This window comes from Microcaecilia unicolor, chromosome 3 (genome assembly GCF_901765095.1).
Source record: "Microcaecilia unicolor chromosome 3, aMicUni1.1, whole genome shotgun sequence".
Classification (NCBI taxonomy): Eukaryota; Metazoa; Chordata; class Amphibia; order Gymnophiona; family Siphonopidae; genus Microcaecilia; species Microcaecilia unicolor.
In genome coordinates this window covers 127,042,048-127,058,207 of record NC_044033.1, presented here as the reverse complement: position 1 = coordinate 127,058,207, position 16,160 = coordinate 127,042,048, and the positions used below count along the sequence as shown (strand labels likewise).

The window sequence follows — 16,160 nt, the reverse complement described above, 5'->3', positions numbered from 1 at the left end:
TGTTTTATTTAGCTGTTTCCACGATTGCACTATTTTCTTGCAAAACCAAAGCAAGGGGCCCTTCCATAGCGTCCCTCCAGACCGGCCCAGAATATGACTGATGGGTTGTGCACGCCTTCCAGCAGGTGGAGACTGAGAACTCTGACTCTAGAGAGTCAATAAGAGCCTTAGCCAGCTAGAGATAGATTCAATATTCTCAGTCTCCAACAGGTGGAAGATGGAGAGCCCTTTGGTCTCTTTCTCTCTGCTCTCTCTTTCCTTTTGTCAGTTTTTAGTAGAAAAATAATTAGTATTATTTGGGGTGGAGAGTATTTTTATTTCCATTTGCTGGTAGTTTGGGAGATTCTGTGCACCGGTGTCACTTGTTAGTTCTGGAGGCTAAGGCCCGCGGGGGTCTCTCTAAGCCTCAGGGGTGTTAAACTCGAGTGGCTGAGTCCCTCCCTCCAGTCCTCCCATAGTCTCCCAGCTCGATTAAGCATTGCTGGAGGGTTTGATACCTGCCATGTCCTCTTCAAGGGAAGAGAGATTTTAGTCTTGGGAGGGGCAGCTGTTTAAAAAAAAAGTCTCAGAGAAATAAATAAATAAATCTGGCATGAACTAGCAAGGCAGCTCTGTATCTGCTGGTATAAGTGGCAGTACTGTTTTTTCTGTAGCAGTGTTCAGGCTTGGATCCCGCTTAAAAAAAAAAAAGAACAGGACAGGCCGCTTCAGTGCTTGGAACTCAGAGTAATGGTGGAGAAGCCTCATCGTTGTTCTGTTTGTCAATGGCAGGGTTTAGCAGCTAGCGGAGTTTGTAAATATTGCACCGCTATTGATAGCTCGGCAGAGGATGGTCCCTCGCGTTTCACCCTTGCTTCGGCAGTGTCAGCGGCATGTCATGTCTCCAGAGGTAAGGTGAAAGAGCTGGCTCTTGTTGTGGCGGGAAATGCTGCCATTTTACCTTCTTAGCCTCTAGTAGATGAGCGGCCGGCTGTTCTACCGCTTCGGTCTCCTGAGCAGTCAGAATTAGCTTTGCCCATGCAATCAGGTCTTCCAGTGGGAGGTTTCCCTCCAGAGTCTGTGTTGCAAATATACAAGGCCTTTATGTTGCAAAAGTCAAGGCCTTCCTCAGCCTCTTTGGGAGGGGGCTTGGAAAGACAGGCAGTCTCTGCAAAGTAGAGTCCTGGGATCTTGAGGAGGATCTGGTTTTGGAATCATCTCAGGAGATGCCCTCTTTGATTATTAAGGGGATGGTTTCCTTTCTGAGGACAGTGGTATGGTGGAACTGGTGCAGTCTTATCTTCCAGGTGAGGACCCTTCGGTAGTTAGAATTTTTCACAAAGAACATTTGCATGAATGCATTTCTTTGGTGGCCACTACTTTATATTTTAAAGAGGAAGAGCCTGTACCTGTAGCAGGTCGTAAGGTAGATCTCCTGGTAAAGGGCATTAGAAGACTAGCTAAGACCTTTCCATGCACCAGAGATATCTTTCAGGCAGAGTCCTCCTTTAGACTTGCTAAGTCTATGGTTTGTCTTTATTCGGTTCCTGATGTGAACAAATCCCTTCTTAAGCTTCCAGTAGTGGCTGCGGTGGTCTCAACGGTTACTAACAGGTATACTGTCCCCGTAGATGGAGGCTTGGTCCTTAAGGACGTTCAGGATCGCCGTATGGAGGCCTTGTTGAAGGATAGTTTTGATGCATCTGCTTTGGCAGTCCAGGCAGCTATCTGTGGTTCATTGGGAGCTAGAGCTTGTTTTCGTTGGTCTGAGAAGGTCCTGGATACATATTCGGATGACCTGGCCTTGATAGATGCCAAAGTGGCAAAGATTGAGATGGGCTCAGCTTTTTTCGAGAATGCTTTATACAATTTGCCAAGGGTCTTTTCTAAGTCTATGGCCTTAGGTGTGGCTTCAAGGCGTTCTCATTGGCTGCGAGGCTGGCCAGCGGATGCAGCCTCTAAGTCTAAACTAAGTAGGTTTCCTTTTCAGTGTTTCCTTTTGTTTGGTGAAGAGTTGGACAAGCTTGTCTGCAGTCTAGGGGACAATAAGGTGCCTGAAGACTGGCCTAGGGCATCAGGTCGCATCGCGGTCTGTTTTCAGGACACAGTCGGGGCGCGATTTTCAACGGTATATGCTGGGTAAAGTGGCTCTGGTACAGTGGTCCTGGTTCTTTCAGAGGAATCAGTCCTTTTGAGGAGCTCGTAAAGGAGACAGGGATACAGGGGGAGGGTGGGGGTAGAGAGAAAATTTCAGGGTAGATATTCAGCAATTGGTGGTGTGCAGTTTTTAGCCACTGGTGTTGTTATTCCTGGAAATTCAATATCAGCCTTGTCCAGGCACTGGTGGTGAATATCCAGGTTTATGCATATGGCTCTCTCTTATACAGTTAATTGTGATATTCAGCATTTAACCACCTAAGCAACACAGTATAAAGATAGGACTGTGTTTTATTTGGTCCAAATTAGCCACTTAATTTAGGCTTAATTGCATAAGTCAAGTTCACACGAGCAAAACATTTTGAAAATCTGCACCCAAAAAAACCTATATATCCAACACGTGGATTAACTCTGAAATGGCAACCACTTGATCTGCACACTCCAAAAAAGTGGAGAAAAAAGATCTCAGCCTTACCACTCAAGCCACCAAAGGTTTAAGGCGTTGAGCACAGCACACAGCACACCACCACAGATCAGAAAAAAACTCCACTTACTATAGTGTGCATTGATCTATTTAATTCCCAAACAGAGTAAAAACCACATGTACATCCACAGGTTAGAAAAACCAAATTACAGTCGCTGTAATCCCAAACAGATGAATATTCCAATCAACTTATCTCACGCTGTCTTCAAACAGCATATCTTCATGTCTTCAAGTCTGCTGAATCATAGTGAACAGTGGTCATGACACAGGATAATTACCCCTGGCACAGCTTTAGCGAAACAGGGATTCCCTGTCGGGTATTGGGGACTCACTGGTAGCAGATATGAAGATATGCAGTTTGAAGACAGCGTGCAGATTTTCGGATTTAACTGCATAAGTGCCAACTCCGCCCCTGGACCCCCATAAACTAGTTGGCTTTCAATATGGTCATTAGTATAGAGATTCAGCTGCATTAACCATTTAAGTGCTGCTGAATATCAGCGGATAGCCCTGCACAAATGATTTAAGCGGCCAGGAGCTTCTCCTGACCATTTAAATCACTTTGAATATCAACCCCTTTATTCCCAAGCACTGTGGGCTCAGGCCCACCCAAAATTACACCACTGATTTGTAGGCTAATGCACATTATATTGATGTGCTCACGCTATCAAGCTTTCACTAGCATTTAGGATGCACTATTTAGCATTATCATGCATTATCTGCCACACAGCCCGTATGAATATAAAAATGGGCCATGTGGCAGATAGCAAATGCATTAATAAAATATCCCCTATCATATTTAAGAAGCACTAACAAACCAATGTGAGCTGACAAATTCATAGACTAAAGAATAAGCAAGAGATGAGACAGGGCCAATAAATAAACATGGGAATGCTGCAAAGATGCTGCATGGAGAAAATGGCAGTCTTAAGGAGTGGAAACTATCGAACCAGTGCAATTTGTATCTTTCCCCATTTATGCTTCCAGTTTGCTGTAGCTTAAACTCCATCAGTCCACTTCATTCCCAGTGATATTCCAATGTCTGCCAGTTAAAGCTAGATGTATATTTTGTCTTCTAATTCTGCTAGATGAATGAGAACACCTATTTAGGTCCTCACTTGCTCAGTGTAATTATGTTTTCAGCCTCAGTGAAAGCCTGGCTTACTAGAATAGTAGTATCTGTTCATAATGTGCTTTCATCCAAAGATGGAATGGAGCAAAAAACACATTATGCTGTCACTCTAGCTTTTCCTGCTTAATAGACATCAACTAGAATTGGCCCCAGGAGAAGCAACAGGAAAATTAGAACTTGAGCAAAAGTAGTTCCCCGAGATTGCTGTTACTGCCTTAGCTGTTTTGGAATTGATTATGGAGATCAAAATGCTAGCAACAAAGGTAGGAAAGGCTATTACTAAATTAAAAGACGTTAAAGGGTCGAAGGATACTATTGAACCAGATGAGATCTATATTGGTGAGCAAATAGACTCCACTACTGCTTTCAATAAAAAATAATGGAAAGAAATGAATAAGGAGGCAAGAAAAGATAAAGCCAAAATAGAAAATGGCCAGAAAAGGAACATTATAAAGGTCTTTAGTGTGCTAGAGTTGGATAAAAAAGGAAGATATAGCCTTAATTTTGAATGAAATATTTATTAAAAGGCCATTTCAGATGTAGGTACCAGAATTGAAATGTCTAAATTGGGATAGTACAATTCTAATAGTATTGTAAAAAAGAATTTGCCAAGCTAGAGCTTGCTGTGAAATATATGCAGTCGAAGCGGTGGAATCAGCCATTTTACAAAGAGACATATTGAAATATTGAACGGAGGAAATGTAGCAAATTGTTATGTGCAAGTTGGTATATTTTACACTCACACATGCATCAACAAAAACGTAAGTGCCAAATAAAGAGCAACCTAGAAAACATATATTATAAGATATCACAAAACCATTGATAAAATATATTTTAATTATATTACAAAAGCATTAATAATACATATACAAATTCAATAATGAGTTGGCGCAGAAATAAGAACAGTGCTTTGACAGGATAAGTTAATAAACTGTCCGCTATCAGTTCATCATAATTGTATCCCATAATTAAATTAATCATGAAAAAGTGGAACCTGTGCCAGATTCAACTGCATGAACTACACAGGTCTTTATCTGCTGACATTTACTATGTTATCCATTAAGGACCAAATTCTATAAATAACGCCTAAAATAATGGGCGTGTGCCCAAATATGGCTGTGGAGTTTTATGATGTGATTCCATAAAGGGCACCATCTGTTTTGTGCCCTTTATAGAATCAAGTCATAAAAATCCATGCCGAACTGGGTCACTGCACCTAAGTTCTGTGCCAATAGTTTGCCAATGGTTCTGTGTGGAATTTTGGCACTGTTATTTCCACATCGATGTACATGCGCTGACATCAGCATATAATGGGTGGCAGCCAAATGTTGACGAGGATGACATTCTCCTCCTGGTCAAAGAAAAAAAGATATTTCATGATCCTAGGGAACAGGAAGAGGAGCTGCAATGCCTACAGGAGGGCATGGCTGAGACTGACTGCATCTTACAATGAGCAAGCCTCCCTCCCTACAGAGGTAAGTGCAAAATGCAAGCAGGGAACTGTGCAGAGTGACTACAGCACAAGAAAGCACTGTTTTCATACCTGTAGCAATGGAGGGTGAAGTGAACAGCTCAAAGTTATAGGTACCAAAGGTGGGATTTGACCCCCCCCCCCCAAGTTTTAGGTACCAAAGGTGGGATTTGATTGACCCCCCCCCCCCCCACCTCCCACCTCTGGTCAACTGCTGTAACCACTAGGATACCTCTTCTGCTCTATTGCAATGTCTATTGCAATGAGGAAGCCTGCTTCCTTAGGGAAGACAGTGCAAAATGTAAGCAGGGTACAGTACAAAAAGGGTAAGAAAAATGCACCAAATTATATTCCACACCCAACTATGAGAGCCAAACATAGTCAAGTCCACAAATGAGCATGCTATTCTAATAATTTCAGGGATGAAAAGTTGAGCACAGAATTGAACAATATTTCCACGCTGGGCCACCCTATAATTAAGCACCACTTCATGTGATAGGCTCAGGGAGGGGGCCAGGGTTTTAGGAAAGGGATAAGAGGGAAAGGGTGGGGGTAAGGGATAGCAGAAAAGCATAGAGAGAGCAGTAATCACCAATAAGAGAACAAACAGAAGGAGCAAATACAGAATGCAAGTCAATGAAGTATAAGGTAGGGTATAAGCACTCATCAAAACTGTGAAATATCACTAACAATACAGTAGAAGTAATCTACTTAGATTTCAGCAAAGCTTTTGACATGGTTCCCCACAGGAGGCTCTTGAATAAACTAGATGGGCTGAAGATAGGACCCGAAGTGGTGAACTGGATTAGGAACTGGTTGACGGTCAGACGCCAGAGGGTGGTGGTAAATGGAGTTCGCTCGGAGGAGAGAAAGGTGAGTAGTGGAGTGCCTCAGGGATTGGTGCTGGGGCCGATTCTATTCAATATATTTGTGAGTGATATTGCCGAAGGCTTACAAGGTAAGTTTGCCTTTTTGCGGATGACACCAAGATTTGCAACAGAGTGGACACCCCGGAGGGAGTGGAAAGCATGAAAAAAGATCTGCGGAAGTTAGAAGAATGGTCTAACGTTTGGCAATTAAAATTCAATGCGAAGAAATGCAAAGTGATGCACTTAGGGAGTAGAAATCCACGGGAGACGTATGTGTTAGGCGGGGAGAGTCTGATAGGTACGGACGGGGAGAGGGATCTTGGGGTGATAGTATCTGAGGACCTGAAGGCGACGAAACATTGTGACAAGGCGGTGGCCATAGCTAGAAGATTGCTAGCCTGTATATAGAGAGAGGTGTGACCAGCAGAAGAAAAGAAGTTTTAATACCCCTGAATAAGACGTTGGTGAGGCCCCACCTGGAGTACTGTGTTCAGTTTTGGAGGCCATATCTTGTGAAGGATGTTAAAAAAAATGGAAGTGGTGCAAAGAAAAGCTACGAGAATGGTATGGGATTTGCATTACAAGACGTCTGAGGAGAGACTTGTTGACCTGAACATGTATACCCTGGAGGAAAGGAGAAACAAGGGTGATATGATACAGACGTTCAAATATTTGAAAGGTATTAATCTGCAAACGATCAGATGACATTGTTATGCTGAGGGTTATTGGATGGTGGATTGGTGCTCTCGGGGAAGAGCATGACTGATGTCAGCAGCAGCAGTTTCAAAAAGATGCTCCCACAGCTACATGGAATAGTGCATTTCCCCCCATGTACTCCCAATACACTTGGAGAACCTCACATGCTCAGTCCTGCACCTGTTTTACATGAGTTTCTACATTTGGTAGAGCTTCTTCTAAAATGCAATGGGAATTCTTGATGTCCTGGCTTGGATGTATGAATTTCCCTTTCAACATACTAATCTAAAATGTGCCTTCATGAATAAAATATTTGTTTTATGTGTCATAGTAGGATTCATTGTATTTATTTTTGTCTGTGACTGTTTCTACTGTGTGAAATATCCCATTCTCCACACAGCAATTTTTAGGCTATACTGAAAATGATGCAAACAACAAGCATGATCTTAAGTACGGTGTAAATGCAAATTACAGTAGACTGTGTGTTTGCAGGAAAGCATCAAGATTGCTTCTTCTGTTTGGAGGTGTGCAATATCACCCACACAAATATTTTAGTTTAGGCAACATGTTGCTGGAATAACAATTACTTTGCATGTAGTCTGTCACTTAGTAAACCAGAATGTTCTAAAATGACCTCAAAGGAATGCTATGTAGGAAACACCAGGGTGATTCAGTATGTTTTTGATTGTAAATCAGCAGATGCTATGCTGAAAAATGAAACAATCAATTTAAGAAATATATGTTGTACTGTGCAATGCTTCAACTTTAAGGGTTTCCCTGACAGACAAAATGAATTTTCATTTCAGCCTATTTTACCTATTAAACCAGTCATCTGTATATCGAGGATATGGATAAGGATCATTGCTGCTGAAGTCATAACTTGCTTCTGCATTCTGAAAAAGAGAAATTCACTTGGTTAGAAAAAATAAAATGACACCATAATTCTTAACAAATTCAAGACAGCAGTAAAAACCTGGTTATTCCAGATGACCTTCAGGCAACATTAACATGCTCCTTTTCTCTTCCCCATGCAATTGCCCATTTCTCTCTCTCTCAAATATATTACAATGCAAATGCCAACGACAGTATACCAAGTTCATGTAATAAATAAATAACTCATTGCAGTACAAACCATGTATTAACTTTAGGGACAATATTGCTATATTTATATGATAGCATTACAAAACTTTTAGATTTGCAAAAGGCAAATGTATTTCTCTAAAACACAATCATAAAAATCTCTGAATATCACAAGTTCTTCAAATATCAGGACCATGGGCAGCTTTTGATACAGAGGACCATATTTTGTTCTTTTAGAGACGACACCCTAGCCACCACCACCTCTATTTGGTAAAATCATAACATTAGCTTGGAGGGCAATACTCCATTTCACCCATGGGTTTACGTAGGATGGCTGAAATGAAAGAATCCAGTTAGGTGTGGAATCTCTGTCAAGTTTTCTGTTATAGCTACAGGCATTCAGCTAGTACAAACACCTCTGGTTCCATTTTCTCTTTCTGCCAGAAACTTTAAGAAATTACAATGCAAATACCATTGTATAACCTCTCTATAACCTCTCATCCAACATGGTGACTATGGGAAAGACCTCCTCCAGACTGGCCATGGCTGAATTTAGGGTCTCCATCGCATTCTTGACAGGTTTCAGGATGTGTTTTGACTGCATCATGTGTATCTAATCCTGATCCCTGGTGGGGGGGGGGGGGGGGGGGGGGGGGAGGGGGATGTATATCAATACGGGCAACTCATGATTACTCATTAAAGGGTTCTGCTGCTCAACTGGCTTCTGCATTATGAGGTAGGTGGAATGTCTTCTTATGCCCACATCCTGAATAAAATACTTCAGAACCCAACTGCCACTGCTTTCTGCTTCTCCCATAAGTGCTGCTCATTAGAATTAAAATGCCCAGTGCTTTACGTCTTCTCTGGATGTAGACTCTGGAACCGTGACCTAATACTCCAATCTTTAATAAACCAAAAAGAGAGTCTTTTTTTCCTGTCTTTCTTTCAATTTATTCTTTTTGTGTGAAAAGGGAATACTTTGGCCAACTAACTTTTAAAAGAAATTGGGGACCCTTACTCAGGCACCTAACTTTTTTTCTTTGTCCCTAAACTGAGAAGGTCACAGATATTTTTCAGTTCACTCTCTCTCCCACACCTACAGCATATCACCTACTCTCGTGCCTTGCCTTATTACTTGGGCAAGCAAGCCAGCACTCAGACCTGTAGGCCAAACACCCAGGCCTTGTAGGCCCACCATACTTTTAAATTAAATCCCCTTTTCTCTGAAACTCTCAGACCTCAATTCTGTCACTTACTTCAATCATTCCCTCTCTCGTACAACAGCTCACTAAAGTCACAAAACATATATTTTTTTCTTGAAAAAATTCTATGGTTAAGGTCAGTCCTCCCTTAAACCCAGTATTAAAAAAATATATATATTTCTGGAATTAACTGTCAGCTGTTTTGTTCAAAAACTTTCCCTGACACACAGAGCTCTCCCTCATGCATCCAACCACACTGACAACTTCAGTCCTTCTGAGAACAGCTCTGAAAGACTACTGCACATGCACTGGAGCCCTGAACTATGCCCAGACTGGCCATTTTTCCAGCGCGCCCAAACCAGGCAACTTCAATTTTCAGACATTGAGGAAGATCGTGGCTAGTGTGACTTCTTTCCAGAAGCCCCTAATTGCCACTGGACCTCAAATGGATCACCCTGCTGGCCACTAATGTAACAGATAGGCCACTAGAATGGCCTAAAGACCCCGGACACCCCCAGACCCAGGTAAAATTACATATTAGATTTAATTGGGATTAAGGCACATACATTTAATTTATGCACATTCTATAAAAGGGGGCACAGAAATGGCAGGGTCATGGGTGTTTTGGGGTGCAACAGGGTTACACACGTAATCAAATAATATGGGTGCTCCATGCGTAAATTTAGTCAAGGGAATTTGCACCATGTTGTTGGCACCTCTGAAGCCACTAAGGGTCCCTTTTACTAAATGTTTGCCATGTGGTAACAGGCTTGCCACATGGAAAATTGGAACTACTGCAGGCCTAACATGGCCTCCAGTGGTAGTTCCACTCCCAGCATGCAGTATTTCTCACACTACCAGAAATTCCAGAAAAATATTACCACAGGGGGACCACCGGGTTAGTGAGGGAACCCTTACCGCTACCTCAATGGGTGGTGGTAAGTGCTCCACCCAAAAAGGCTGCACATGGCCATTTCTTTTTTCAGGCCCTTTAAGCGCTGTGGCCTCAGCACGTGGCAAAAATGCCTACCGTCGCTAGCTCAGGGCCCCTTTTACCACAGCATAGTAAAAGGGCCCTTAAATGAGGCCACTAGAGGATTAAATGTGATTGCCATTTCTGGAATAGTATAGTGTCTGTCATAAGCCCCCCCCCCCCCCCCCCCCCCCCCCCCCCGCTCAACACACACACACTTTATTTTCATTAAAAATGATCTATGAACCTATGGTATCACTTGGTTTCCTTATATTTGAATGTTGCTATGGTAGAGTGTGATTCTCTTTATATAAAGGTGGGATGTGGAATGGCATTTTAGAACAGACATGCAAATTGCAATTGAGATGTCTAAGTCAGGACAGCTTAAATTCTGCTTGTATTTTAGCACAAGATCTGCCAGCGTAGAGTCTGTTGTAACATAAATAAAGAAATGGATATTTATGCACCGGACACATTTGGCAGGAACATCCATTTTAGAACTATAAATGTCTAAAATATCAATGGGTAAAAATGGGCACATAAACATTTATGTCCTGAAATACAAACAGAAATGTTTATGTGCTGGAACATGTTTATGTCAGACATTTTAGAAATGTGAACATTTTTCCCAAGGCAGTCACAGAGCATAGCATTCCTTGCCAGTTTCAAAGTGAAGGTAGTGTAAGAGGGCGGACATCAACCACTGGAGGATTAAGAGAGTGCACAAAAAAAACAAGGAGTTGACTGTAAGCAGTAGTGAAGAACCACAACATTCCACTTAGTATTCACATCAGGAAATGTATTGAAAAAGATCCAACATAGACTATGTTTTGGACTATGCCTGTATCAGGTTCTAAAAATAACCAAACAAATAAAAACATATATAAGAAATTCACATATGTATATATGTGAATTTCTTATATAAAAAACCACTCACTAGGCAAAAATCAGGACTGTTAATGCAATAAGTCACCTTCTTCACCTGATTTGAAACTAAGAATACCAATATGCTTCCCAAATGAACCTCAGTAGTGCCACTCACGATATTCAACTCAACTGGTGAGCTTTACACACTAACTTCTTAATTAGTTCATATAAAAGTTCAATTCTTATAGCTCTCATCGGGGCCCTTTAATGAATCCAAGGTAAAAAGTGGCCTGTGCAAGTTTTGGCTCATGCTGGGCCACTTTTTACAGTGGCGGGAAAAAGACCTTTTTCTAATGGGGCAGTAAATATCCATGAGCTAATATTACTGTAAATGTAACACATCATCACTTTACCTTATATTCTGAACTGTTTTCTTCCTATATCTGTTTGCTTAATTCTATTATGTCATCCATGATCTCTATGCAACACCAATTGTTATCTTCTACTCTGGAATGGTGAATGCCATAATGGAGCATTGTAAGCCACATTGAGCCTGCAAATAGGTGGGAAAATGTGGGATACAAATGCAACAAATAAATAAATAACATTAGCGTGTGGCTATTTACTGCCTAAGCCCTTACTGCCACCTATTTAGAAAGCGGTAAGGACTTACGTGCTAACTTCGTGGTAATCAGGCAGCACGCGGCAATGTGGCCATGCTGTCGATTACTGCTGGGAATGCCCCCTACTATAGAAAATTATTTTCTGTAGTGGGAAACTGCACGCACAAACTTCGGAACTACCTCCGAGCCAATTTGGCCCACACTACCCACATGGTAGCCCTACTGTGCCTTTGTAAAAGGGTCTCATAATATCTAATCATTTTAAGAAAATTTCACCCATCTTATAATTCTTCTTCAAAAGATGTCAGCTCAGGGGAACTCCGATACGTATATCAAACATAAAATAAATACATATGTTATGTGGACAAACAAATCAATAAAATGAATTACATGATTGTTAAAATAAAAATGAATAAATAAGAAACATTCCTGCTGATATTTAGCCAATGATGGGCAGTGCTTTTGCTGTCTGCTGCTGGTGTTAAACCTGGATGTTAATGCTGGGTCATTTCTGGTGACCAGCATCGAATATCCGGTTTCATTTTTGATGGTGACTGTTTAACTGAATATCCATGCCTAACTAGTTATGTCATGCGATATTGACAGTTAGGGCTAGATTATATATATAGTGCCTAAAAATTCCGCGCGGAATAAAATACGTGTAGGCGACGCTCCTTCAGGATACAATGTGTTGACCACTGGGACTTGAGAGAGCTCACCACATGGGCAGACTGACAGTTGGAATGAGTCACCCCAGGGTGGTCATTGCCTGAGTCCTTAACTTCATGCAGAGATCTATTGCTGCAGAACCACTGCAAGCAGAAGGAGTTAAACATAGTAACATAGTAACATAGTAGATGATGGCAGAAAAAGACCCGTAAGGTCTACCCAGTCTGCCCAACAAGATAAACTCACATGTCATTTTTTGTGTATACCTTACCTTGATTTGTACCTGTCTTTTTCAGGGCACAGACCGTATAAGTCTGCCCAGCACTATCCCCACCTCCCAACCACCAGCCCTGCCTCCCACCGCCAGCTAAGCTTCTGGGGATCCCTTCCTTCTGAGGAGGATTCCTTTATGTTTATAATCATCTTAATCATAAAATGTTGACATTTTAGGAGTACTTCATTACTCCATCTTTGATGGAGATATGCACCAGTATGCAAACAACTAATGAACTCAAGGTACAATTTACTTTACAGCATCCTGCAAAGTAGAGAGTTGGAGCAGTGCATGTATTTCAGTCAGTGCAGAGGCTAAGACTAAGATCATGGCATGGCTCCCAGGCACTGCTAGTGGCAATAAGAAAAGTAAATAAACACCTTACCTAGTCCTGGTGCTGGAATACAATGTCTATCTTGGCTTACTAGCCTAGAATCAGATCAGCTTAATATATCAATATCAGAAGCAGAAATTCAGGCAGGCATTTGAAATTGCATAAAATTCCAGGGGCCAATGGCTTTAGTGGTGAATTTTAGCATCTGTTACAGATGCAGTTCCTGGGTCCTTTGGAAGTATATTTTTACAAAGGCAATGCAGGAGGGAAGGTTTCCTTTTTTTGTTAACTGGGCCTTAAAGTTCTTCTCAAACCAGAAGGAAAAGACTCACTTCTACTGGTATCCTATCATCCTGTATCACTCATAAACATCGACATAAAGCTGTTTTTTGTAAAGCTGTTTACAAGAATCCTGGCAGAGCACCTAGCAAAATATATGCCTGGATTAGTAGGGGAGGAGCATGTGGGCTTCATCAAGAGAAGGCAAGCAGTAGTGAAGGTGTGGAAGTTTATACTTGCTGTTGAACGCTACAAGCAACAGAACATGCCAACTTTGGCCATCAGTTTTGATGCTAAAAAGGTGTTCAACCATATTGAATGGTCATATCTGTGTCCTTTATTACAGCAATATGGGTTAAGCATTTTTTTTCTATCTGCATTCCAGACTTTATACAGGCCCAACAATGACAATCACGATTAATGACTAACCATATTCAGGCTTTGATTTGCAAAGAGACATCGACAGGGGTATCGTCTGATGCTGCTCTTGTTCTTATTTGGCCTGACATTCAGCTGGCAGCGGTCAGTGTTTTCTGACTGCCCCCAAGCCCTATTCCTGGATATTCAATACCAGGCCATGTCTGAGCACCAAAATTGAATGTCTGGGCATAGGCAGCTGGATAAAATGTAGCTGGTTAACTCAACATTTTAAACAGCACTTAAGTAATAATGAGCACTAATTGGCAATAATTAGAATTTACGTGCATAACTTGCTAAGCATATTCTGTAATGAACTGTGTCTAAATACTACAGGGCACAGTTCAAAAGGGGTGTGGCCACGAGCAGGGAAATGGGTATTTCGTGCTCGTTCCCAAATTTACGCACGTTGTTATAAAATATGGCCCAGTCTGCATAAATCTATATGCAGAGATTTACGTCACATATTCATTGGCTTTCTCACTAGCACTGTCCAGTTAAGTACCGTTGAATATGTCTGGTTAGCCCCCGAACAAGTGATTTAAACAGCCAGGTGCCATTTATGGCCATTTAAATCCCATTGAATATCAACCCCATTATTTTTAGATGAACTCTTTTTACACGTTTAAACATAGCCCTGAAATTTTAAATGTGCAAGTGGCCTCAGAGAAGGTGAAATGTCTAGCATTTGTGAACAATATCATGACGTTGGTAATGGATTCCATAAATGTAGTACCTAAGGTAATGGGGGTATTTACAACTTTTTGGTGCACTTTCTGGAATAAAATTAAATGTATCTAAATCTGAAGCTTTTTAATTGAATATGGATATTGACCAACCTTTGCCAGACTTTCCACTTGAAAAAAGCAGATGGCAGCCTGCTTTACCTTTGCACAAATATTTCAGTGGATGTGTACCAGCTGTATACATTGAATGTTAATAAAACATTCTTTAAAATATGGTTGAATAGCTGAGGGCTTGGAAAACATTACCTTTCTCCATATCTAGTCGCATATTTCTCTATGTTGGTTGTACCTATATGGTATTAAAATTTGCAGATGCTTCCCAGGGATTTACAACTATTATATAAAACATTTCAAGTTTTCCTGTGGGGAGGCAAGAAAGCTAGAGTCTCCCATGCAAACATTAATATGCTATCTGTGGAGAAAGGAGATTTCAATATTTTGTATCTTGAGCTCTATAACATAGCATGTGGGCTACGACATACTAGAGACTGGCTTCAGAATATATATGATTTTATGGCTATATATGAAGCCAAACTTCTATATCCCATCTCTGCTACTTGCTCAGGCAGCACAGCTTAGCAGGGAGTTAAATCAGACCATAAATATGGCACTATATGAGACTGATCTGGAAGCGAGTGTGCAAATTGCTTGGTAGTGGCTCACTTCTTCCCCTTGCTACAGTTGCTAGGTAAACCAGGGGTCCTTTTAATAAGGTGAGCTGAAAAATGACCTGCAGTAGTGTAGACACATGTTTTGGGTGTGCACAGAATTATTTTTCAGCGTACATGCAAAAAATGCCTTTTTAAAATTTTTGCCGAAAATGGACGTTCGGCAAAATCAAAATTGTCGCACGTCCATTTTGGGTCTGAGACCTTACCACCAGTCATTGACCTAACGGTAAAGTCTCACATGGTAACCGGGCAGTAATGACTTACACGTGCCAAATGCCATTTGGTGCACATAGCTGACGCGTGCCAGAATATAAAAAATATTTTCGTGCATACGTAGTGGAAGCATGCCAAAAATGTAGCCATTTTGTCGCACATTGGTTATGCATAGACGCTTACGCAGCTTATTAAAAGGGCCCACTAGACTTTGAACCAGGTCTTGGCAATATAATATTTCATAATTGGGCAGTGGGTGAGGGATCTAATGGATGCTCAAGGTTAAATTTCAGTTTTTTCATTGATTCAGTCCATATATGATCTATAGAGGGTTGATTTTTTTTTTGCATTTACTCAAGTGTGCCATTATGTCTCTAAGTTGTTGGGTTCAAACCTTACTGTTAGTAGGGCTCAGACTTTGGAAAAATGTTTTGATCTTAAGGGAGGTGGGAGACTGAGTTTGACTGAGTCTCTATTGGATTTTGTGCCAGAATTGCAGTTCCGTACTCTTCAATGAATAATTAATCTACTACTCAGCTCCGACTTGCTAGTGAGAAAACTCTGAAATGCTGTAACAAGCAAGTAGACCAATACCCTATATGAATAATCTATAGTACTAATGGAGGAAAAGACTTCAGATGCTCGGCGTTTGCAGAAAAGATTTAAAGAAAAGTAAGAGGACAAGTTACAAAGAGGAATGGTGGTTTGAGTCCTGAGGAAGCGATAAGTGAAATGGAGGCACTCTGTAGAGGAAACCGCAGCAATCCATACCTTACCAAGATAAGAGTCCTCAATTTTTCATGTTCCTGATAAATGATAGTTAATATAGAAAGAAAGAAAAGAGAAAAAAAAGAATGAAATATTAAAAAAATGTCTATATCTTAAAATTACTATATCTTACTCAGTAAAGGCAGGTTTTTAAGACTAATGAGGAAGCTTGCTCGGCATCTATATTGGAAATTATACCATTGAGAGCTGAGTATCTGAAGTCTTTTCCTCCATCAGTACTATAGATTATTCATAT

At 41.1% G+C, this 16,160-nt stretch overlaps 1 protein-coding gene across 2 annotated transcripts in view; it reads right to left on the bottom strand.

Moving 5' to 3' along the window:
- Positions 1 to 16,160, bottom strand: part of PCSK2 (proprotein convertase subtilisin/kexin type 2) — a 333,492-nt gene that overhangs the window by 88,518 nt on the left and 228,814 nt on the right. For both annotated transcript variants that reach the window (XM_030196350.1, XM_030196351.1), the window contains one exon: positions 7,605 to 7,681. In XM_030196350.1, coding sequence (XP_030052210.1) covers positions 7,605 to 7,681 — 77 coding nt within the window. The remainder of the gene's footprint in view (positions 1 to 7,604; positions 7,682 to 16,160) is intronic.